At 42.8% G+C, this 23638-nt stretch overlaps 1 protein-coding gene across 1 annotated transcript in view; it reads right to left on the reverse strand.

The window, feature by feature from the left end:
* The window catches only part of LOC139409789 (ATP-binding cassette, sub-family C (CFTR/MRP), member 2), a 62647-nt gene continuing 39009 nt past the window's right edge, over positions 1-23638 (reverse strand). The window contains exons 26-33 of the mRNA XM_071155169.1: positions 20170-20369; positions 18439-18565; positions 17093-17194; positions 13946-14089; positions 6941-7099; positions 6627-6793; positions 1782-1976; positions 1-1302 (exon numbers count right to left, since the gene is read on the reverse strand). Of these exons, the coding sequence (XP_071011270.1) occupies positions 1143-1302; positions 1782-1976; positions 6627-6793; positions 6941-7099; positions 13946-14089; positions 17093-17194; positions 18439-18565; positions 20170-20369 (1254 nt within the window). The 3' untranslated portion in view covers positions 1-1142. The remainder of the gene's footprint in view (positions 1303-1781; positions 1977-6626; positions 6794-6940; positions 7100-13945; positions 14090-17092; positions 17195-18438; positions 18566-20169; positions 20370-23638) is intronic.

Raw genomic sequence — 23638 nt, forward strand, 5'->3', positions numbered from 1 at the left:
TTTCACATTTGATTCACCATTTCCTTTTTCATTGCAGATATGAAATCAGATGTTACATTTAAATGTATGGCAAATTTGATTTATTTTCAGGACGTGAAATATTTCAAATTGGGCAATTCAAATATTTTTCTAATATATGAATACATTTCACATGCATTTCCAGATGCATATTAAAATACATAATAAAATAATATTGACAGCAGTTTTGAGATTATGATAAGGTTAGAAAGCATCACAAAAATATTTCAGGCATTTCTAAGCTGTGTCCTTCAAAAACCATGAGGACATTTTACATGTTGATCATGTTAGTGTTAATAATGGCCAACATATTTCCCAGCTTTTTCCCACCTTTTCATGACCTTATGGCTGTCCACACAGCCACCCTAAGAAACCAATTCAGATTTTTTTCAATATGCAATCTTTTTCGGACTTCTCACAGTTTCACATGGCTGCATTTACACAGCAGCCCCATTCTGATCTTTTTTTCAGTAATTGGTCTTTTGAAGGTTGGTTTGATTCATACGGTCACATTGTGAAGTTAAATGGTTTTAGCTATACATTTTTTTTGTTGAACTATGTCTATACTAAAGAGTAGTTCCATTGTTTTGGGGACAACTCGTTTTACAATGTAAGAGTGAATTCCTTAAGGTATGATATTTATTTTTGATTGATCTTCAAAACTAAATCACATACTATATTATCCTTTTTGTAAATCAATCAATATTTTTTTACCGAAGTCAAGTTTGACACCTTCACTGCTTATACAACGTTCTTAATCAAACCAACCTTCATTGAAATACACCTCACAGATCAAACAGTCTTTATATCAATAACAGGCTGCAAAAATGTGCATAAAATCAGTCAGAAAAAAAACACGAGAAAAATAACATTTGGCATGCATCTTTATCACAAAGAAGTAGTCTTTTTGAAATGGTATAATATTTCTCAATAGCCCATATTCAACTTAAGCTTCATAAAGTTACCCGGATAACTTGTTGATACTGCTTTGTAATATACCCCTCCGGTAAGTTATTGAGAACTCATTCTCTATTTTACAATCAACACCAGGAGCTAGCCTCCCCTCTGCAGTTAAGGCATGATTTTGCCCTCTCTGAGACCAACTGTACAACAAGTCCCAAGTCTCAGAGAGCAGTGCTATCCAATGCAGTGCTGTCCAGAGCAGTGCTGTCCACTGTAGTGATACCAGCATCCCTTGCCATGGAATAGAAGTGACCCTGTTTGTTGAAGAGCGTGCTGGGAGAGTCAAACTCCACGATCTTCCCAGCATCCAGCACCATCACCCTGAACGTGTTAGAGAGAGAGAGAGGGATGGAGGAAGAGGGAGCGGGATACGAGGGAGGAAAGGATGAGTGAGAGTCAACTGTTTCAGAGTTTCAGTTGCCATGCAACAAGATCTGTGAGAAAACTCTTGTCATAAAGTTTGTGTGTGTGCGTGCGTGCGTGCGTGTGTGTCTAAGTACACAGTAAATCAAGGATAGTTGAAATCACAGTGTTAAAAGAATGAAGGTCAAATTGACTCTACTGGAAGTTATCTTAGCCCTCAAGAGAGTGATACGCTCCCTGGAGTTAGTGTTGATAACTGGAGTTGATTGGGACAGATTCCTTTTAAAGCAATGTAGTATAATTTTAACTCCAAAAATATCAGCACCATGACCGGAGTAGTTTTAACACAAAATGGGGATGGGACCATATAAACCCCAACATAGTGTTACATTTGACACCATAGGAGTGACTATACTGTGTATATGCATGTGTGTTACCTGCTACTGTCCAGGATGCTGTGGAGTCTGTGTGCGATGGTGAGTACAGTGCAATGGGAGAACTCTCGTCGTATGGTTTTCTGGATCAGGCTGTCTGTCTCTAGGTCCACAGCAGCTGTAGCCTCGTCCAGAATCAGAATACGAGACTTCCTCAGCAGGGCACGGGCCAGACACAACAACTGTCTCTGACCAATACTGTAATGGAAACATGTACAACCTGTCAAAGTACACCAAAAGTACACCTGCTCGTCAAACATCTCATTCCAAAGTCATGGCAATAATATGGAGTTGGTCCCCCCTTTGCTGCTATAAAAGCCTCCACTCATCTAGTGAGTTGTTAGAACATTGCTGCAGGGACTTGCTTCCATTCAGCCACAAGAGCACTAGTGAGGCCTCCCGGGTGGCGCTGCTGTACTGCAGCGCCAGCTGTGCCATCAGAGTCCCTGGGTTCGCGCCCAGGCTCTGTTGTAACTGGCTGCGACCGGGAGGTCCGTGTGGCAATGCACAATTGGCCTAGCGTCGTCCGGGTTAGGGAGGGATTGGTCAGTAGGGATGTCCTTGTCTCATCGTGCACCAGCGACTCCTGTGGCGGGCCGGGCGCAGTGCACGCTAACCAAGGTCGCCAGGTGCACAGTGTTTCCTCCGACACATTGGTGCGGCTGGCTTCCGGGTTGGATGCGCACTGTGTTAAGAAGCAGTGCGGCTTGGTTGGGTTGTGGATCGGAGGACACATAACTTTCAACCTTCGTCACTCCCGAGCCCGTATGGGAGTTGTAGCGATGAGACAAGATAGTAGTTACTACAACAATCTGATACCACGGAATTGGGGAGAAAAAGGGGTAAAAAAAGCACTAGTGAGGCCAGGAACTGATGTTGGGCTATTAGGCCTGGCTTGCAGTCGGGATTACAATTCATCCCAAACGGTGCTGGATGGGGTTGAGGTCGGGGCTCTATGCAGGAGTCAAGTTCTTCCACACCGACCTTGACAAACAATTTCTGTATAGACCTCGCTTTGTGCATGGTTGCATTGTCATGCTGAAACAGGAAAGGGCCTTCCCCAAACTTTTGCCACAAAGTTGGAATTTTTTTTTTTTTTTTTCACAAAGTTGGAAGCACAGAATCATCTAAAATGTCAAATCAAATCAAATCAAATTTTATTTGTCACATACACATGGTTAGCAGATGTTAATGCGAGTGTAGCGAAATGCTTGTGCTTCTAGTTCCGACAATGCAGTAATAACCAACAAGTAATCTAACTAACAATTCCAAAACTACTGTATTATACACAGTGTAAGGGGATAAATAATATATATATATATATATATATATATATATATATATATATATATATATATATATATATGAATGAGTGATAGTACAGAGCAGCATAGGCAGGATACAGTAGATGGTATTGAGTACAGTATATACATGAGGTGAGTATGTAAACAAAGTGGCATAGTTAAAGTGGCTAGTGATACATGTATTACATAAGGATGCAGTCGATGATATAGAGTACAGTATATACGTATGCATATGAGATGAATAATGTAGGGTAAGTAACATTATATAAGGTAGCATTGTTTAAAGTGGCTAGTGATATATTTACATAATTTCCCATCAATTCCCATTATTAAAGTGGCTGGAGTTGAGTCAGTGTCAGTGTCAGTGTGTTGGCAGCAGCCACTCAATGTTAGTGGTGGCTGTTTAACAGTCTGATGGCCTTGAGATAGAAGCTGTTTTTCAGTCTCTCGGTCCCAGCTTTGATGCACCTGTACTGACCTCGCCTTCTGGATGATAGCGGGGTGAACAGGCAGTGGCTCGGGTGGTTGATGTCCTTGATGATCTTTATGGCCTTCCTGTAACATCGGGTGGTGTAGGTGTCCTGGAGGGCAGGTAGTTTGCCCCCGGTGATGCGTTGTGCAGACCTCACTACCCTCTGGAGAGCCTTACGGTTGTGGGCGGAGCAGTTGCCGTACCAGGCGGTGATACAGCCCGCCAGGATGCTCTCATTTGTGCATCTGTAGAAGTTTGTGAGTGCTTTTGGTGACAAACCGAATTTCTTCAGCCTCCTGAGGTTGAAGAGGCGCTGCTGCGCCTTCTTCACGATGCTGTCTGTGTGAGTGGACCAATTCAGTTTGTCTGTGATGTGTATGCCGAGGAACTTAAAACTTGCTACCCTCTCCACTACTGTTCCATCGATGTGGATAGGGGGGTGTTCCCTCTGCTGTTTCCTGAAGTCCACAATCATCTCCTTAGTTTTGTTGACGTTGAGTGTGAGGTTATTTTCCTGACACCACACTCCGAGGGCCCTCACCTCCTCCCTGTAGGCCGTCTCGTCGTTGTTGGTAATCAAGCCTACCACTGTTGTGTCGTCCGAAAACTTGATGATTGAGTTGGATGCGTGCGTGGCCACGCAGTCGTGGGTGAACAGGGAGTACAGGAGAGGGCTCAGAACGCACCCTTGTGGGGCCCCAGTGTTGAGGATCAGCGGGGTGGAGATGTTGTTGCCTACCCTCACCACCTGGGGGCGGCCCGTCAGGAAGTCCAGTACCCAGTTGCACAGGGCGGGGTCGAGACCCAGGGTCTCGAGCTTGATGACGAGCTTGGAGGGTACTATGGTGTTGAATGCCGAGCTGTAGTCGATGAACAGCATTCTCACATAGGTATTCCTCTTGTCCAGATGGGTTAGGGCAGTGTGCAGTGTGGTTGAGATTGCATCGTCTGTGGACCTATTTGGGCGGTAAGCAAATTGGAGTGGGTCTAGGGTGTCGGGTAGGGTGGAGGTGATATGGTCCTTGACTAGTCTCTCAAAGCACTTCATGATGACGGAAGTGAGTGCTACGGGGCGGTAGTCGTTTAGCTCAGTTACCTTAGCTTTCTTGGGAACAGGAACAATGGTGGCCCTCTTGAAACATGTGGGAACAGCAGACTGGTATAGGGATTGATTGAATATGTCCATAAACACACCGGCCAGCTGGTCTGCGCATGCTCTGAGGGCGCGGCTGGGGATGCCGTCTGGGCCTGCAGCCTTGCGAGGGTTAACACGTTTAAATGTCTAACTCACCTCGGCTGCAGTGAAGGAGAGTCCGCATGTTTTCGTTGCAGGCCGTGTCAGTGGCACTGTATTGTCCTCAAAGCGGGCAAAAAAGTTATTTAGTCTGCCTGGGAGCAGGACATTCTGGTCCGTGACTGGGCTGGATTTCTTCTTGTAGTCCGTGATTGACTGTAGACCCTGCCACATGCCTCTTGTGTCTGAGCCGTTGAATTGAGATTCTACTTTGTCTCTGTACTGATGCTTAGCTTGTTTGATAGCCTAGCGGAGGGAATAGCTGCACTGTTTGTATTCGGTCATGTTACCAGTCACCTTGCCCTGATTAAAAGCAGTGGTTCGCGCTTTCAGTTTCACGCGAATGCTGCCATCAATCCACGGTTTCTGGTTAGGGAATGTTTTAATTGTTGCTATGGGAACGACATCTTCAACGCACGTTCTAATGAACTCGCACACAGAATCAGCGTATTCGTCAATATTGTTATCTGACGCAATACGAAACATGTCCCAGTCCACGTGATGGAAGCAGTCTTGGAGTGTGGAGTCAGCTTGGTCGGACCAGCGTTGGACAGACCTCAGCGTGGGAGCCTCTTGTTTTAGTTTCTGTCTGTAGGCAGGGATCAACAAAATGGAGTCGTGGTCAGCTTTTCCGAAAGGAGGGCGGGGCAGGGCCTTATATGCGTCGCGGAAGTTAGAGTAACAATGATCCAAGGTTTTTCCACCCCTGGTTGCGCAATCGATATGCTGATAAAAGTTAGGGAGTCTTGTTTTGTAGCTTTAAGATTTTCCTTCACTGGAACTAAGGGGCCTAGCCCAAACCATCAAAAATGGCCCAAGACCATTATTCCTTCTCAACCAAACTACAGTTGGCACTATGCATTTGGGCAGGTAGCCTTCTCCTGGCATCCACCAAACGCAGATTCGTCCATCTGACTGCCAGATGGTTAAACGTGACACATCACTCAAGAGAACACGTTTCCACTGCTCCACAGTCCAATGGCGGCGGGCTTTACACTACTCCAACTGACGCTTGGTATTGATCTTAGGCTTCTGCGTGGATGCTCAGCCATAGAAACCCATTTCATGAAGCTCCCGACGAACAGTTGTTGTGCTGATGTTGCTTCCAGAGGCAGTTTGGAACTCGGTATTGAGTGTTGCAACTGAGAAAAGAGGATTTTTACACGCTACTCGCTTCAGCACTCAGTGGTGCCGTTCTGTGAGCTTGTGTGGCCTACCACTTTGCGGCTGAGCAGTTATTGCTCCTAGACATTTCCACTTCACAATAACAGCTCTTATTGTTGACCCAGGTAGGTCTAGCAGGGCAGAAATCTGACAGTGCCACTTTGAAAGTCACTGAGCTCTTCAACACATGCCATTCTACTGCCAATGTTTTTCTATGGCTGTGTGTTTGATTTTATAAAACTGTCAGCAACATGCTAGATAGCCATGTTATTGATTGATCTAACATTATATTTAATGTCCTACAAAAACTTTCCGTTGTATGGATGAGACCACGGCGCAGCGTGATGTGATTATTTTAAGGAAACGAAGAACACTTCAACAAGTGCAAATATATCCTCCAAACACTTGCTTCGAGGGCATTATCACTTAAATAATACTAGCTAGCTATGCAGTTCCAACCTGCCTGGCTGCCCATCCAACCAACTAGCAATGGGCAGCTAGCTAACAAGATATTTCTAGTACATAAAAGACACTCTTCAAATCGAAGGTGACAGCGTTTCAGTTTCAACGATGCCCTTGTATCTGAAGTGTGCGGGTATGTGAGTGTAACCCACCTGAGGTTCTCTCCCCCCTCTGACACTTCGTGGGTCAGTCCTTCCTGTAACCCCCCCACGTACTCCTTCAAATGGGACAGCTCGAGGACGCGCCAGATCTCCTCATCACTGAAGGTCTCAAACGGGTCTAGGTTCATACGCAGCGTCCCTGAGAACAGCACTGGGTCCTACACACACACCGAATGGAGAAACAAATGTCATCATGTCAAAATATTATAAAGTTTGTGCCATTTATAAGGGTGTGTGTCTGTGGGTGCGTGCGTGCGTGCATGTGTGTGTAAGCGTGCATACATGCATTTCTGTGTGTGCGTTACCTGTGGTATAATAGTCAGTCTGGTCCTGAGGTCATGTAGGCCTAGAGTAGCGATGTCTGTCCCATCGATCAAGATCCGTCCCTCTGCTGCCTCGATGATTCTAAACAGGCAGTTGGTCAGACTGGACTTCCCAGCACCTGTTCGACCCACTATACCGATCTGGACAAGATGGAGGACGTTCAGTAAGACTTTGAGTATTGCTTTAATTCTTGTTGCAGATGGGTCATGACCATAGGGATGTACTAAAGAACAAGTGTTAAGCCAATGTTGGTGGTTTACTGCCACCTGCAGTTATGTAATGTTTGCTTAAAAATTTGTGCCAGTTCTTAATGGCGCTGGCCATGATAAAAACAGGCTTGGGACCAAGTGTGCCCTTTGTCCAACTCTGTAGCAGTGACTGATCGTGTCCCTGTGTAGGGTGGCAAGTAGCCTAGCAGTTAAGAGGGTTGGGCCAGTAACAGAAAGTTCACTGGTTTGAATTGCAGAGTCAGGCAAGGTGGTAATATTTGCCCTTCTGCGCAGTTAACAGTTAACCAACGACAACAACAAGGCAGTTAACCAACAACAACTGCTCCCTGGGCACCGATGCCAAGTGGCATATACCTTTGCTATGGCCTGCATAACCTATTTCCATAAATATGTTACAAACTAAAAACAGAATGCACAAGAACAATGAAGACAGACCTGAGTTTCACCAAAACAATGCAAAATGTTCCGTCAGAAAATATGTTTTTGTTTTCTCTCTCCAATGATCTGGGCCTATTTTTATACCGGATTGTCCGATGTCTAATTATTATTAATGCCTATTTTAATTTTAATTTGAATCTCCATTTGATATGAATATAACTTGACCTATGAAGCTACTCTATTCGTTTTATGCATGCTGAATTTCTCCCGACGCACTATGTCATTATTAAAAAATGTATTAATCTAACAAAGTTCTAAGCTATCTCACAAAGTTTTAAGTTGTTTTTGAGATCATCTGAAAACATAGTAGGCCTAAGGTAATAATGATGGAGAGAACAAACAATAGGAAAATAGAAAACATAGAAAACATAGAATTAGGAAGTTTGAACAAACCTTACAATTGAGCAAAACTTAGGCTATTTTAAGAAACAGAAAGAAATCCCTCCTTGCCATTGTGACCCAAACGGCCAAAAACCATGGCTAGTTCTAATTGAAATATCATAAAAGAATTAAGAAAAGTTATTTATAAAGAATATTTGCCAAATATATTTGCCAAATGTTGCAAATGTATTTGCCACAGTTTAAATTTGAATGACAAATATTTCAGGCCACAAGAAATTGAAATTGAGCTAACAATACCAAGATGGAAAATATGATTATTCTAGGCCTAGTAGCCTAGACCTAATAAGAAGGGAGGATGAGGCAAACATTCAAATAATTTAATAATTATCCAGTTATGAGGACAGCAGTGTCGCCATTATTATTTACAACCCATTATCAGCCTCAAAATGTCATCTATGGATCAACCAATTGGTGCTTAAGTCAACTGCAGGCTTTGCTGTGCCAATGGGAAGAGATGAGTGTCAACCAAATGATGCTTATGTCAATACATTGCATTCAATGGGAAAAGATGAGTGTCAACCAATTCACGCTTATATCAATACATTTACAGTCAATGTGAAAAAATTAGTGTCAACCAGTTGACACTTATATCAATGCATTTCAGTCATTGGGAAAAGCGGAGTGTAAATAAATTGAAGCTTATGTCAATACATTGCATTCAATGGGGAAATTCATGCTTATGTCAAAACAAAGCTCGGGTTTTGCTACGGGTTGGGTGGTGCAAAAAAAAACATTTGAGGGGGGCCCCTCATATTATTTGGAATTTTACAGTTAGGGCTAATAAACTTCAAAAACTAGCTGGTTTCATGAATGCATTAATGGTTGTCAATCATCATTAAATAGACTTTACCTTGTACCCAGATTACCGAGCGCACAGATTGACAAGGCAAAGTGCAACGAGCAGACAAGTCAGAACCACGGAGAAATCACTAGGCCTAGGCTACACCTTGTTATTTAGAATAGCCGGAGAGTAAACAAGATAACATCAATCATGCAAGATCAGGTGTCTACAACATAAGCAGCAAACACACCCACATCAATTCGATATTGCTTTCTGTAGTCAAGCACAACAAGGAATGGAATCCCATGTGCCTATAAGACTATGGTTTATTATAATAATCTAACAAAGAGTAGACTTAAAGTAGATTTAAAAGCAAGTTGCAGGGAAGAACAGTGTAGTCCAAATCAAATTAAATGTTATTTCTTACATGCTTCATAAACAACAGGTGTAGACTAACAGTGATATGCTTACTTACAAGCCCTGAACCAACAATACATTTAAGAAATATAAACTGAAGTAAAACATAAATATATAAAATTTAAATAAAGGAGGAGAATAGAGATATGTAAATATATACACAGGGAGTACCGTACAGAGTCAATCTGCCGGGGCACAGGTTAGTCGAGGTAATATGTACATGTAGGTAGAGGTAAAGTGACTATGCATAGATAATAAACAGAGTGTAGAAGCAGAATTAAAATGGGGGTGGGGGTGGGGGTGGGGGGGGGGGCAATGCAAGTAGTCTGGGTAGCCATTTGATTAGCTGTTCAGGAGTCTTATGGCTTCGGGGTAGAAGCTGTTAAGAAATCTTTAGGACCTAGACTTGGCCCTGCTTGCCATGCAGTAGCAGAGAGAACAGTCTATGACTAGGGTGGCTGGAGTCGTTGACAGTTTTTAGGGCCTTCCTCTGACACCGCCTGGTATAGAGGACCTGGATGGCAGGAAGCTTGGCCCCAGTGATGTACTGGGCCATATGTACTATCATCTGTCGTGCCTTGAGGTCGGAGGCCGAGCAATTGCAAAACCAGGCGTTGATGCAACTAGTCAGGATGCTCTCAATAGTGCAGCTGTAAAGCTTTTTGAGGATCTGAGGACCCATGTCAAATCTTTTCAGTCTCCTGGGGGGGAATTGTTGTTGCGTTGTCGTGCCCTCTTCACGACTGTCTTGGTGTGTTTGGACCATGATAGTTGTTTGATGATGTGGACACCAGCCTCAATGAGAATGGGGGCGAGCTCTGCCCTCCTTTTCCTGTATTCCACAATCATTTGGCCATACAGTCATGGGTGAACAGGGAGTACAGGAGGGGACTGAGCACGTACCCCTGAGGGTCCCTCGTGTTGAGGAACAATGTGGCAAATGTGTTGTTACCTACCTTTACCAACTGGGAGCGGCCCGTCAGGAAGTCCAGGATCCAGATGCAGAGGGAGGTGTTTAGTTCCAGGGTCCTTAGCTTAGTGATGAGCTTTGAGGGCACTATGGTGTTGAACGCAGAGTTGTAGTCAAAGAATAGCATTCTCACGTAGGTGTTCCTTTTGTCCATGTGGGAGAGGGAAGTGTGGAGTGCAATAGAGATTGCATCATCTGTGGATCTGTTGGGGCGGTATGCAAATTGGAGTGAGTCCAGGGTTTCTGGTATAATTGTGTTGATTTGAGCCATGACCAGCCTTTCAAAGCACCTCATGGCTACAGATGTGAGTGGTACGGGTCAGTAGTAAATTTAGGCAGGTAATCCATCTTGCCCTGTGGCCATGTGAATGTTGACCTGTTTAAAGGTCTTACTCACATCGGTTACGGAAATGCGTGATCACACAGATGTCCGGAACAACTGATGCTCTCATGCATGCTTCAGTGTTGCTTGCTTCAAAGCGAGCATAGAAGTTTAGCATAGAAGCATAGAAGTTTAGACAAATTTAGTTTGTCTGCTAGGCTCGTGTCATTGGGCAGCTTCCCTCTGTAGTCCGTAAAAGTTTGCAAGCAATGCCACATCTGACGAGCGTAGGTGCTGGTGTAGTACAATTCAATCTTAGTCCTGTTTTGACACTTTGCACATTTGATGGTTCGTCACAGAGGGCATAGCAGGATTTCTTATAAGCGTCTGGGTTAGAGTCCCGCTCCTTGAAAGCTGCAGCTCTACCCTTTAGCTCAGTGCAGATGTTCTACCTCAGGTGAGCAAAACCTAGAGACTTCCTTAATATTAGATTGTGTGAAACAACTCAACGAAACAAAATATATTACAGTTTTTAATGTCCCGTTGGTAGGTTAGTCTTGATCGGAGCTCATTCATGTTATTATCCAATGATTGCACTTTGGTTAATAAGACTGATGGTAAAGCAGGATTACTCACTCGCCGTCGAATCCTTGCAAGGCACCTTGACCGACGTCCCCGATATCTCCATCTCTTCTTTATGCGAATGACGGGGATTTTGGCCATGTCAGGTATCTGAAGTAAACCCTTTGTGTCCGACTAGTTAAAGAGTCTCATAGCAAAGGGTCTGAATACTTATGTAAATAAGCTTTTTCTGTTTTTTGTAAGCCATTTGCAAAAATGTAAAATAAACTAAAAATAAAACTATTTTTCACTTTTTCATGATGGGGTATTGTGTATAGATTGCTGAGTATTTTTTCTTTATTTAATCCATTTTAGAATAAGGCTGTAACGTAACAAAATGTGGAAAAAGTCTAGGGGTTTGTATAATTCTAGGGGTCTAGGGGTTTGCACTGTACACCCCACCCACCCGCATGCTCACACAAACACACATTTTCAGTGTTCGTAATGTCTTTCTCTCACAGCCAACTTTTCAAGTACAAACTTTCTTTCTCATCCTCTCTCTCTTACTTTAACATACAAGAACACAAACACCGGCTGTTCTGAAATATAAACTGGGTGGTTCATGCCCTGAATGCGGATTGGCTGAAAGCCGTGGTATATCAGACCCAGTGGCGGTTGGTGTTGTTTAAGATGGGGGAGAATGATTGTTTTTAGCCTTGTTTTTTATTAAAGCAATTTGGATGACTGTCATTCATATTCCATTCACACAGCTCAATGTAACATCGATAGGTTTAGGCTACTACATGATACTCAAATTCTCCCTATACCCATCATGAGGATGCTACAACCTAGGTTATGAATGAAAGTTTACAACGTACGCTAGGTGCACAGGTGGAGAGGAATTTGAGTAATCACTGTGACAGACGGACACATTCAATACCACCTTGCACACTCTTGCCGGCATGTAGCTGATCTAGGGTGTGTATTCCAACAATTGCAAACAATAGTTTATATTGGACAAATTCAGTTATGTTTATCCTCGTTTCTTTACATTTACTTCCGTTTACAAAATGTTTTTCAACAGAATCGGTGGAAGGAATACACCCCCTCACACGCAAACAGAGTTCACTTTCATAGCAGCCGCATACATACGGCATTAGACCTTTGATCGTTGTATCATTTCTTCTCGCATCTACACTCTCTCTTCCTCACACCTTTTCCCTTCACTTGTGGACTTCAGTGCACAAAACATCAGCTGTCTGTGACCAGTTAAAAAAAAAATTCCAAGCCAAAACTTCATATCATAAACGCTAACTGCTACACACAGCTTACATTGGTGTCACCATATTATAACATCATATGGCTACTAAAACTAACAAGTTAGTAAACCCGCTACAATCATGTTGTACAGTGTACAGTCAGCAAGGAGTTTAGCAGTTACACCTGTGGCAATAAATTAATAAAACGAAAAGCTTATCTTGACTTGGAAGAGTTCCAGTGTTGGATAGCCATAGCCAGCTAGCTAACATAGCATCCCTCTCTGTTTGAGTAGTCTAAACTAGCTAGCTGCATTCGCTAAATAAGTAATTTAAAAATTCCAAAATATAGCTAGCTCACTCTCTCTTGCTTTTTAATTTAAAAAATAAAAAAAATTGTTCAAACTGTTCAACTGTTGTCTTCCTCGCTCTTTGAGTCAACTACTCACCACATTTTATGCACTGCAATGCAAGCTAGCTGTAGCTTATGCTTTCAGTACTAGATTAATTCTCTGATCCTTTGATTGGGTGGACAGCATGGCAAGAGCTCTGATAGTTTGGAAATTGTCATAATTACTGTGCAAGTCTATGGAAGGGGGTGAGAATCACGAGCCTCCTAGGTTTTGTATTGAAGTCAATGTACCCAGAGGAGGACGGAAACTAACTATCCTCCGGCTACACCATGGTGCTACCCTACAGAGTGCTATTGAGGCTACTGTAGACCTTCATTGCAAAACAGTGTGTTTTGATCAATTATTTGGTTACATGTTAATATTTTTAGTTAGTACGTTTGTTGAAATTGGTCCTCCCCTTCCTCCACTGATCACACCATATACCACAGGTATTTTTACGCTTTTAATTACGTTGGTAACGAGTTTATAATAGCAATAAAGCACCTCGGAGGTTTGTGGTATACTGTATGGCCAATACACCAATTGCTGCCCTTCTTTATGAGACGTGATGTGAGTGAAACCATGTCATTTTTTAAAGCCAATTTTTACTCCTGAACTAATTTAGGCTTGGCATAACAAAGGGGGTGAATAATATATTTTAGTTGATTATTTTGTATTAATTTGTAAACATTTATAACGTTATTATTTTCACTTTGATATTATAGATTAGTTTTTTTGGATCAATGACAAAAACAACATTTAAATCCATTTCAATACCACTTTGTAACACAACAAAATGTAAAAAAGTCCTGGGGGGTGAATACTTATTATAGGTTCCATTAGTTTTCTTTGCACGTAGACTGTTACAGTATATACATTGTTTCTTTGTCGACATGGTATGTGAAATATGATACCAGACAGTGGGGTCAAAATGATTGAAAACCTTGATGAAGATTAGCAATAATGCATGTGTTGGACCCTACCTTTTTGAAGAAAATTAATATTATTTGTTAAAAAAAATCTCTTTCTCTGAGCAATTGTATTAGTATACAAATAATATAATAAGTTACAAAAAAATGTGCATACAATATAGCTCTGTATTTGAATGATTAATTTTATACAGTCATTATTGCTCAACTTTATCAAGGGTGTAAATTATTTCGGACCCCACGGTATGGGTAGTGTCTGACGCTGGTCTCTCTGTCTCTCTCACCCACCTTCTCTGTGCTGTCGATGTCGCAGGTGATCCCGTGCAGCACCAAATCCAGTTCAGGTCGGTAGCGGACCTTGAAGTTTTCGAACCTCAGCCTCCCAGCCTCAGGCCACTTCTCTGGCGGTCGTATCCCTGACACCCAGTCCGCCTGTTCAAACACACATACACGTTTCATATACAACTCCACCTAACAAAGACACATACACGTAGCACACACACACACACATTTACCAAAACTAGCTTAAGAAAACTGTCACATGGAAATGGATCGGCACACACGTGTTCTAAAACAGTGTGTCTGAAGCATTGGGCTAACGCCAGAAGTGATGTTTACTGATGCTTCAAAGGCATCAGTAAACAGTCTTATTTTGGGGGTCCTGTGTGGCTCAGTTGATAGAGCATGACACTTACAATGCCAGGGTTGGGGGTTCGATTCCCATGGGGACAAATACAAATGTGTGAACTCACTACTGTCAATCGCTCTGGATAAGAGCATTTGCTAAATGACTAAAATGTGAATTTGCAATGTACATTGTTTGAAGCACACTTTTATAAGTCTCAGTCACAAATGACAGCTCGAATAACAAGACCCCTATGATGAGCGTGCTTTCACATCTTCCTGTTGTAAAATACTGATTTTTTTTCCCACTGATTTTTAGTCCATCGTTCACTGGTAGGTGATCCTACGTGCCCTGGGCATTACTGAATCAAATGAACGAAATTAGCCGTTCTATTGACTGAACGAGTTAAAAAAGGTCAGAGTCAGTAAAAAGAGCCAAACTTCCCATCCCTAAAGGACAGTTGATGGTCCAAGTTGATAACACAGTGTTTCTATGCTGTAAGTCACAGAACAGACATGTTTTCACTGTCTATTTAACATCAGACTGTTCACAAGCAGTACGTTTTCAAATTCAACATATTCTACACTCAGCTCAAACAAGGTCTCATTCTACACCTGCAAAGCCTTGTCAGGAAATGCTTCCCACTGGGAACTATGTAATTTCAACATGGATAACTGGGTAATATTTGGTTGAGACACTGGTCAATGAGTGTCTCAACTCAAAAAGATAGTTGAATTTTCAATGTGTTATACCTATTCTTCAACCATCTAAAAGCACAACCAAATTCCAATGGAAAATCTGTCTGCTTTTTGGTTTAGTTGTCACCCAAATGTCTATCACTGTCACACCCTGATCTGTTTCCCATGTCTTTATGCTTGTCTCCACCCCCCTCCAGGTGTCGCCCATCTGCCCCATTATACCTGTGTTCTCTGTTGCCAGTTCCGTCTTGTCTTGTCTTACCAGCGTGCTTTCACATCTTCCTGTTCCTCAAGTTTCGTTTCCTAGTTTTTCCCGGTTCTGACCATTCAGCCTGCCCTGAACCCATGCCTGCCTGCCATCCTGTTCCTGCCTGACTCTGACCAGATTACGAGTCTCTGCCTGCCCTGACCCTGAGCCTGCTTGTCCTGTACCAGCCTGACTCACGAACCTCTGCTTGTCATCTACCTGCCCTTTGCCTGCCTCGTGTTTATAAATTATCGGAGAACTGTACTATCCGCCTCCTGTGTCTGCATCTGGGTCATATCCTGAGTTGTGATAGTACGAACTGGCCATGACTGACCCAGCAGACTCGAACATTGGATGGGTGCTCTATTGGCAGAGTTACCCAAACTACGTGTCCCATTAACCTGAGAGTGTCGGGTAATCACAGCGAGTCTATGCAGTTCCTACCCATCGGATCCCCTCATGCACATGTGGTTTTGGGGTTTTCCTGGCTCCAGAGGCATCCGCTGATCGACTGGGTTACTGGTTCCATCCATGCACATTGCCTGAAGTCGGTGCTGCCTGCCCCAGGACGTCTTCCTGTGGGCTTGGGAAAAGCCCCGGACCTCTCTGCCATTCCCGCGGAGTACCAGGACCTCCGGGAGGTTTTCAGCAGGCCAGTGCCACCTCGCTTAAAATCACATCGGCCCTGTGACTGCGCCATCATTCCTCCTGACAGAGCTGGTGTAACTGAGTCAGGTTTGTAGGCCTCCTGGCTCGTACACGCTTTTTCAGTTCTGCCCACACATTTTCTATAGGATTGAGGTCAGGGCTTTGTGATGGCCACTCCAATACCTTGACTTTGTTGTCCTTAAGACAATTTGCCACAACTTTGGAAGTATGCTTGGGGTCATTGTCCATTTGGAAGACCCATTTGCGACCAAGCTTTAACTTCCTGACTGATGTCTTGAGATGTTGCTTCAATATATCCACATAATTTTCCTACCTCATGATGTCATCTATTTTGTGAAGTTCACCAGTCCCTCCAGCAGCAAAGCACCCCCACAACATGATCCTGCCATCCCCGTGCTCCACGGCTGGGATGGTGTTCTTCGGCTTGCAAGCCTCCCCCTTTTTCCTCCAAATGTAACGATGGTTATTATGGCCGAACAGTTCTATTTTTGTTTCATCAGACCAGAGGACATTTCTCCAAAAAGTACAATCTTTGTCCCCATGTACAGTTGCAAACCGTAGTCTGGCTTTTTTATGGCGGTTTTGGAGCGATGGCTTCTTCCTTGCTGAGCGGCCTGTCAGGTTATGTCGATATAGGACTAATTTTACTGTAGATATAGATACTTTTGTACCTGTTTCCTCCAGCATCTTCACAAGGTCCTTTGCTGTTGTTCTGCGAATAATTTGCACTTTTCGCACTAAAGTGCGTTCATCTCTAGGAGACAGAACGCGTCTCCTTCCTGAGCAGTATGATGGCTGCGTGGTCCCATGGTGTTTATACTTGCATACTATTGTTTGTACAGATAAACGTGGTACCTGGTGTTTGGAAATTGCTCCCAAGGACGAACCAGACTTGGAGAGGTCTCCAATTTTTTGGGCTGATTTCTTTTGATTTTCCCATGATGTCAAGCTAAGAGGCACTGAGTTTGAAGGTATGACTTGAAATACATCCACAGGTACACCTCCAATTTGTAAAGAATTGTTGGAAAAATGACTTGTGTCATGCACAAAGTAGATGTCCTAACCGACTTGCCAAAACTATAGTTTGTTAACAAGACATTTTGTTAACAAAAAAATATTTTGAATGACTCCAACCTAAGTGTGTGTAAACTTCTGACTTCAACTGTATCTGTCATTCTCATTGAACACAGACAGACCTCATTCTCCAGCTCCGTGTACTCGCTGACTCTCTCCACAGCTACGATGTTGGTCTCCAGTTCTGATGTCATCCTCACCAGCCAGTTCAGTGTCTGGGTCACCTACATGTCAGGGGTTAGGGTCATTACCATCAAGTCATCATCACTTCATTATCATTCCATCATCCATAAAATCCATTAAGTGCTTTTTGCAAATACACATGTGTCAGGGAGTACTCAACAGTAACCCAGGACTTAACCCTGATTCATCTCCTTACATAATAATAATACATTAGTATTTTTCATCACAAGATAATCTCAAAGTGCAAACAAAATGAAGTAATAATAATAATAATAATATATTCAGTATGTATGACTATTAAAGTACCACTGGGGCCTTCAGTTTAACAGAATTGAATCAGAGTTCAGGTTGGTTAGATGGTAACACAATGGCACTTACATTTGAGAGCATCTACTCTTGATATTTACAGTATACTGTATGTGACTTCTGCTGTCAGAATATGATGATCGCATATAAAAGACAGGTCTAGATGCACCAGTTACATTGGATGCGTTTACACAGGCAACCCAATTCGGATATTTTCCACAATATTTATTTTAAATAATTGGGCAAAATATCAGAATTGAGCTGCATGTGTAAACGCAGCCAGAGTGTTGTGAAGGTCATAGCACTGTAACAGGACACCTAATTGCTCCCAATTACCCCAGGCCACGCCCCTTGCCTCCACACCTGTTTTCTATTCCCTAGTCACCTCTTCTCTGCCGTCACCCCTCTCAGTTCCCTATATAAGCAGAATATACAGTACATGTTAAGCCCATATTTCCCCCATAGCCACCTGGCAGTACATTGCCATGAATGCACCGTTTATGTTTCTGTTTTTAATGTTTCCATTTTGTATCTCATCCAACCTCCCTACCCACCTACTTACCTCCCTACCTACTTACCTCCCTACCTACCTACCTACCTACCTACCTACCTACCTACCACACTACCGGCCCTACCAAACCTCCATTCCAAAACCCTCCCCCATGTGCCTCTGTATTCGTGTTCAACTCTAAACCTAGATGACTTATCTCCATCTCCTCATTCTGACCGATACCATGGTGGAAACTGAAACCCTAAACCAGTTAGTCCTTTGAAACACCTCATACAGTCCTTCATTTTACTGAGATTTGACCATTGAAAGCACAGCTCAACCATCCTCAACAAAGCACTCCTCTCTCTGGTATAGTACAGTGAATTAGGAGATAAATAATCGGTTCCCCAAGATCATATTCAGTAGGCACAACACAGAAGAACAATGTTTGTGTGTGTGTGTGTGCACGCGCGCGTGTGGTGTACTCACGTTGAGGGCATAGGAGATGGAGAGGCCGACCAGGCCACTGTCCAGAGAGTCCCGGGCAATGACAGCAAGCAGAGCTGAGAAAAACACTACCAGGTTACCAAGGAACTCTAGACGGATGGCCAGCCACCTGCAGGACAGAAAGACAGACATTACATACAGACAGACAGACAGACATTACAGACATTACAGACATTACAGACAGACAGACAGACAGACAGACAGACAGACAGACAGACAGACAGACAGACAGACAGACAGACAGACAGACAGACAGACAGAAGATGAAGGTAGACAAACAAGACAGACAGACCACAGGCGGCTGCTGGCACCTTAATTGGGGAGGATGGGCTCAATCTTTACTAACGACATGTCACTGGATTTGAGTGTCTATGTATGCGGATGACTCAATAATATACACATCAGCTACTACAGCGACTGAAATGACTGCAACACTTAACAAAGAGCTGCAGTTAGTTTCAGAATTGGTGGAAATGAATAAGTTAGTCCTAAATATTTCAAAAACTAAAAGCATTGTGTTTGGTACAAATCATTCACCAACCCTAAATCTCAACTAAATCATGTAATGAATAATGTGGAAATTGAGCAAGTTGGGGTGACTAAACTGGTTGGAGTAACCCTGGATTGTAAACTGTCATGGTCAATAAAATTGGGAGAAGTCTGTCCATAATAAAGTGTTGCTCTGCCTTCTTAACAGCACTAACAACAAGGCAGGTCCTACAGACCCTAGTTTTGTCGCACCTGGACTACTGTTCAGTCATGTGGTCAGGTGCCACAGAAGGACTTAGGAAAATTGCAATTGGCTCAGAACAGGGCAGCACGGCTGGCCCTTAGATGTACAGAGCTAACATTAATAATACGCATGTCAATCTCTCCTGGCTCAAAGTGGAGGAGAGATTGACGTCATCACTACTTGTATTTGTGAGAGGTATTGACATGTTGAATGCACCGAGCTGTCTGTATGAACTACTGGCACACAGCTCAGACACACATGCATACCCCACAAGACATGCCACCAGAGATCTCTTCACAGTCCCCAAGTCCAGAACAGACTATGGGAGGCGCACAATACTACAGAAGAGCCATGATTACATGGAACTCTATTCCACAACTTTGATGAAATTTGATTAAAAAAACAGATAAAAATACACCTTTTGGAACAGCGGGGACTGTGAAGCAACACAAACATAGGCACAGACACATGTATACAAACACACGATAACGTACACACATGTACACATGGCTTTTGTGTGGTAGATATGTGGTAGTAGAGTAAGGGCCCGAGGGCACACACTTAATGTGTTGAGAAACCTGTTGTGAATGTATTGTAATGTTTTTAAAATTCTATAACTGCCTTAATTTTGCTTGACCCCAGGCAGAGTAGCTACTGCCTTGGCAGCGTCTAATGGGGATCCATAATTAATACAAATACAAATAGTAATGGCTGGAACGGAATAAATGGAATGGTATTGAACGCGTCAAACAAATGATTTCCATGTGGTTGATACCATTCCATTCACTCCATTCCAGCCATTACTATGAGCCGTCGTCCCCTCAGCAACATCCTGTGAGACAGAGAGACAAGACTGACAAGACAGACAGACATTTAGTCAAACATCAGACATCACAGATTCACCGTAACATTTCAGACAGAATGGAACTCATATTATCCCGTGCTGTTCTGACATGAACAAAACTGAGTGTGTTCCTGACCTGTTCGAGATTATCCACAGGTAGACTGACTTGAGGTTTTCATCAATTATTTTCTCGTTGTGTTTGAGGAAGCGGTCCTGGTGTCCATAGGCCCGGATGACCGACAGACCAGACACTGTCTCTCCAAAGTGAGAATAGATGGGAGACCGAGACACAGAGTCCAGACGACGCAGCTGCCGTGAGCTTGCCACGTAAAAACGCTGAGGGGAGAGAGTGGATGGAGGAGTGAAGGAGAGAGAGAATAAATGATTCACAAATCATATACTGAAGTGTCACTGACCATGTTTAGATGCACACCAATATCCCGTTATTATTTGGGATACTCAAGTATTCCGTTTTTGTGTTGACGCATAGAAACATCATATGCCGTTTACAAAAACCCAAATAAGCTCCTATCCCTGTTTTGAGAAACCCAAATAAGATGCCTGGGATATGCTGATCTTAGACAGACACTGTGGCATGTGAACATCTTATCCCGCTTAACGTAGTTTTTGCGGATTGCGCAGGCTCAGTTTTGCATAGTATCACCTTTAAGTTCGGATGGGAACAGTAATAGTTGGAATAGTAACTGAAGTCTGAACACTGACTGTAGGCCTCACATGTAGCCTATTACAGTATTAAGTCCTACAGAGTTAAGTGTTTCTTGGAGTAAAATTATAGACCGAATGTTAATTTTGTCTCGGGAACAGGAGTGGAGGAATATAATTTCTTTCATCTTGAGAAAATGTGAGCGAAAGTCTTATTTAGACTAAAAGTTCTAAAAAATTCAGCATCATAAAAATGGACCGTATTTAACTTTCAACCACATAAAATATGCATCCAAGACGAACTGAAATACTATCAGGAACATGTTGTATCATTTTCATAGCTTTTCATTTCCTGACTGTCCTGATCATGTCAGGTTACAGGAGACCACAACCCTAGAGATTATCTCTCAACCCCAACAGAGGAGGAGAGATCTAGGGGTCTGAAGATGTGGGGGTTTTATGACCCCTCACGCCCCTGGTAAATCTTAGACCACACAACATTCCCGTGTCCCCTCAATATGGAGAACCAGCCTCAGAACATTAAACATGAAATAAAGGGACTTTGGAACAATGGTTTCCGTCAGCCACAATGGTGGTCATGACGATAGATGGAATATGAAAATGTATGTCATTTTTGTTTTGTTATTAAAGGTTAATAGATGAAGTTATTAAGAAAACATTGTAAAGTCAACAGTTTACCTAGTATATGTTTGATGTTTATACATTGTATGTTGTATGGAAAATGTCCAAATCAAAGAGAATGTTTTGGTAAAGATGAAATGTGAAGTTAGTTGTCTAAAATTGGATTTGAGTAAGATCTAGACCTTGCCCTTAACTTGGTACGCCCAGAGAATTGCCCTAAAGGCGACTACGCCCACTTCTGACCCAAGGGTATAAAACCTGTGAGTGAAGAATGAACAGATCCGACTAAGTTACCCAAGCTGCAGCCGAGGTCTAAAAAGTCAACAAACCCAAAACTCAACACAAGTTTGAAGACAAAGAAATATTTTTCTACCCAAGCTACGGATGAGTAGCTGTGTCTAAGCGGGTGAATTCAAGTCGAACCACCTAGCCACCACTCCCCATCGAATCGTGGTATCTACACTGTTTCGTTCCTAGGCTGTGAGCTCTGAGCTACAGAGCTGTCTGTCCTCAGAAGAGCCCTTCCAGAGCAAGGGCGAGGGAACAGACTCCTAAGCCAAAAGGACACTGACATCGTGAGGACAACTGAAGAGTTTTGCCGGAGAAGTGCGTAATTGAGCAGCCTGAATGGTCCACGCGGAGAATCCACGGAGACCTTCCCCACGTAATTACATCAGTATATTCTGACTCATAAAAGCGGCAGTTTGGGGCAAGGCTAGGGTTAGAATAACAAATTCACCCAAACGTATATTTCTCTCATGTACTTTCTCTTTTTCTCTCTCTTTTAAATCCCCATTTTGGGTAACACGCGCCACAGTGTGTTGGCTCGTTATACTAAGTTCTAATCAATAGCCTAGAATATGCTTTGTGTATGTGTATCTTTTATCATCATTTTAGCTTTCTAGTAAATAAATACTCAACTAAGATTGGTGTGGTACGAACTCATTGGTGAGACCCGGGTCCGTGCAGATTCCCGGATTATGCGAAGTTCAGAACGAGACTGTAGAGGTAACTGATTAATTAGCGGCTGTTGTAAAATCAATATTCTGATATTCTTTGAGTTAATTTGGGAAATAGAAACTCAATAAAAACTCATTTTCCCATGGTGCCCCAGGTTAATGAATTAATAATTGCTTTGATTCAGTTAATCACGCAATTAGAACCCTTTAATCATTCGATGAGCAACAGTCGTCACATTAACTAATACGATGTCACGACACTGCCCAGTTGATTTGTCTTTATGTAGCTACATAATGTCTCTCCTTTTCTGTGTCGTTTATAGCAGTGCTAACATTTGTGATTTCTGCATGTCTAACAGTAACACTATGCTCAGGTTGCTGGTTCCCCTGCTCTTCATCTTGTTTTATTTTTTTCCATAGCCTCTTCTTGTTGGCACCATTATTCAAACGTTAGTGGATAAAACAGGTCAAAAGTAAGTTCACTTTAAAATCATCCACGACGAGTTACAGGTGCTAATGCTCGCAGCTGTAGAAGTATGAGTGGTAGTGCATTGCTAGCTAACGACGTAAACTATGCCACTTTATATGAACGTGGCCATGTGCATGTTGTCTCATACTGTATAATGGGCAGGTGAGGCTTTAACAATGGGAATTCCAAACCACCCGTTGTATAATTAGTATTCTAGAGCATCAAGTAATGACAGAAGAGAAGCTCCATGTATCTAATTATAGACAGGTTGACTAACATATAGTCTATTATAAGCAGACAAATACTATATCTAAATGAGACTTTCAAAACCCCCCCCGCTGTCCCTGGGCAAATTGGGAATATTCTGTTTATTTGTGGATATAGGGATACTCGTAAACAGGATATCAAAGGTGCATATAAACATCTTACACTGAATAAGACTAACCTTTCCGGAATACCGTGTGCATCTCTTTCTGCCCCCCCCCCCCCCCCCTCTCTCTTTTCCATCCTCTCCCCCCCCCCCATTCCTCTGTGTCGAAATTATGTACTGTATACAAACCCTAGATTGCTGATGCTACACTACATGACCAAAAGTATATGGACACCTGCTCATCGAACATCTCATTCCAAAAGCATGGGCATTAATATGGAGTTGGTCCCCCCTTTGCATCTAAAAACAGCCTCCACTCTTCTGGGAAGACTTTCTGGGCAAGATGTGTTTGTCTTTGCGCCAGATCCCGCATACTCAAATGGTCCTGCTGCCATGGTACCCGGAGCAGAGGAGGAAGTGAAGGTCACTTACAAGCTACAGTCTCCAGAAACATACACCGTGCAGCCAAAGTCAACAAACTAGCTAGCTAGCTTGTTTGCAG

This window comes from Oncorhynchus clarkii, chromosome 1, assembly GCF_045791955.1.
Source record: "Oncorhynchus clarkii lewisi isolate Uvic-CL-2024 chromosome 1, UVic_Ocla_1.0, whole genome shotgun sequence".
In the NCBI taxonomy this organism is placed as follows: domain Eukaryota; kingdom Metazoa; phylum Chordata; class Actinopteri; order Salmoniformes; family Salmonidae; genus Oncorhynchus; species Oncorhynchus clarkii.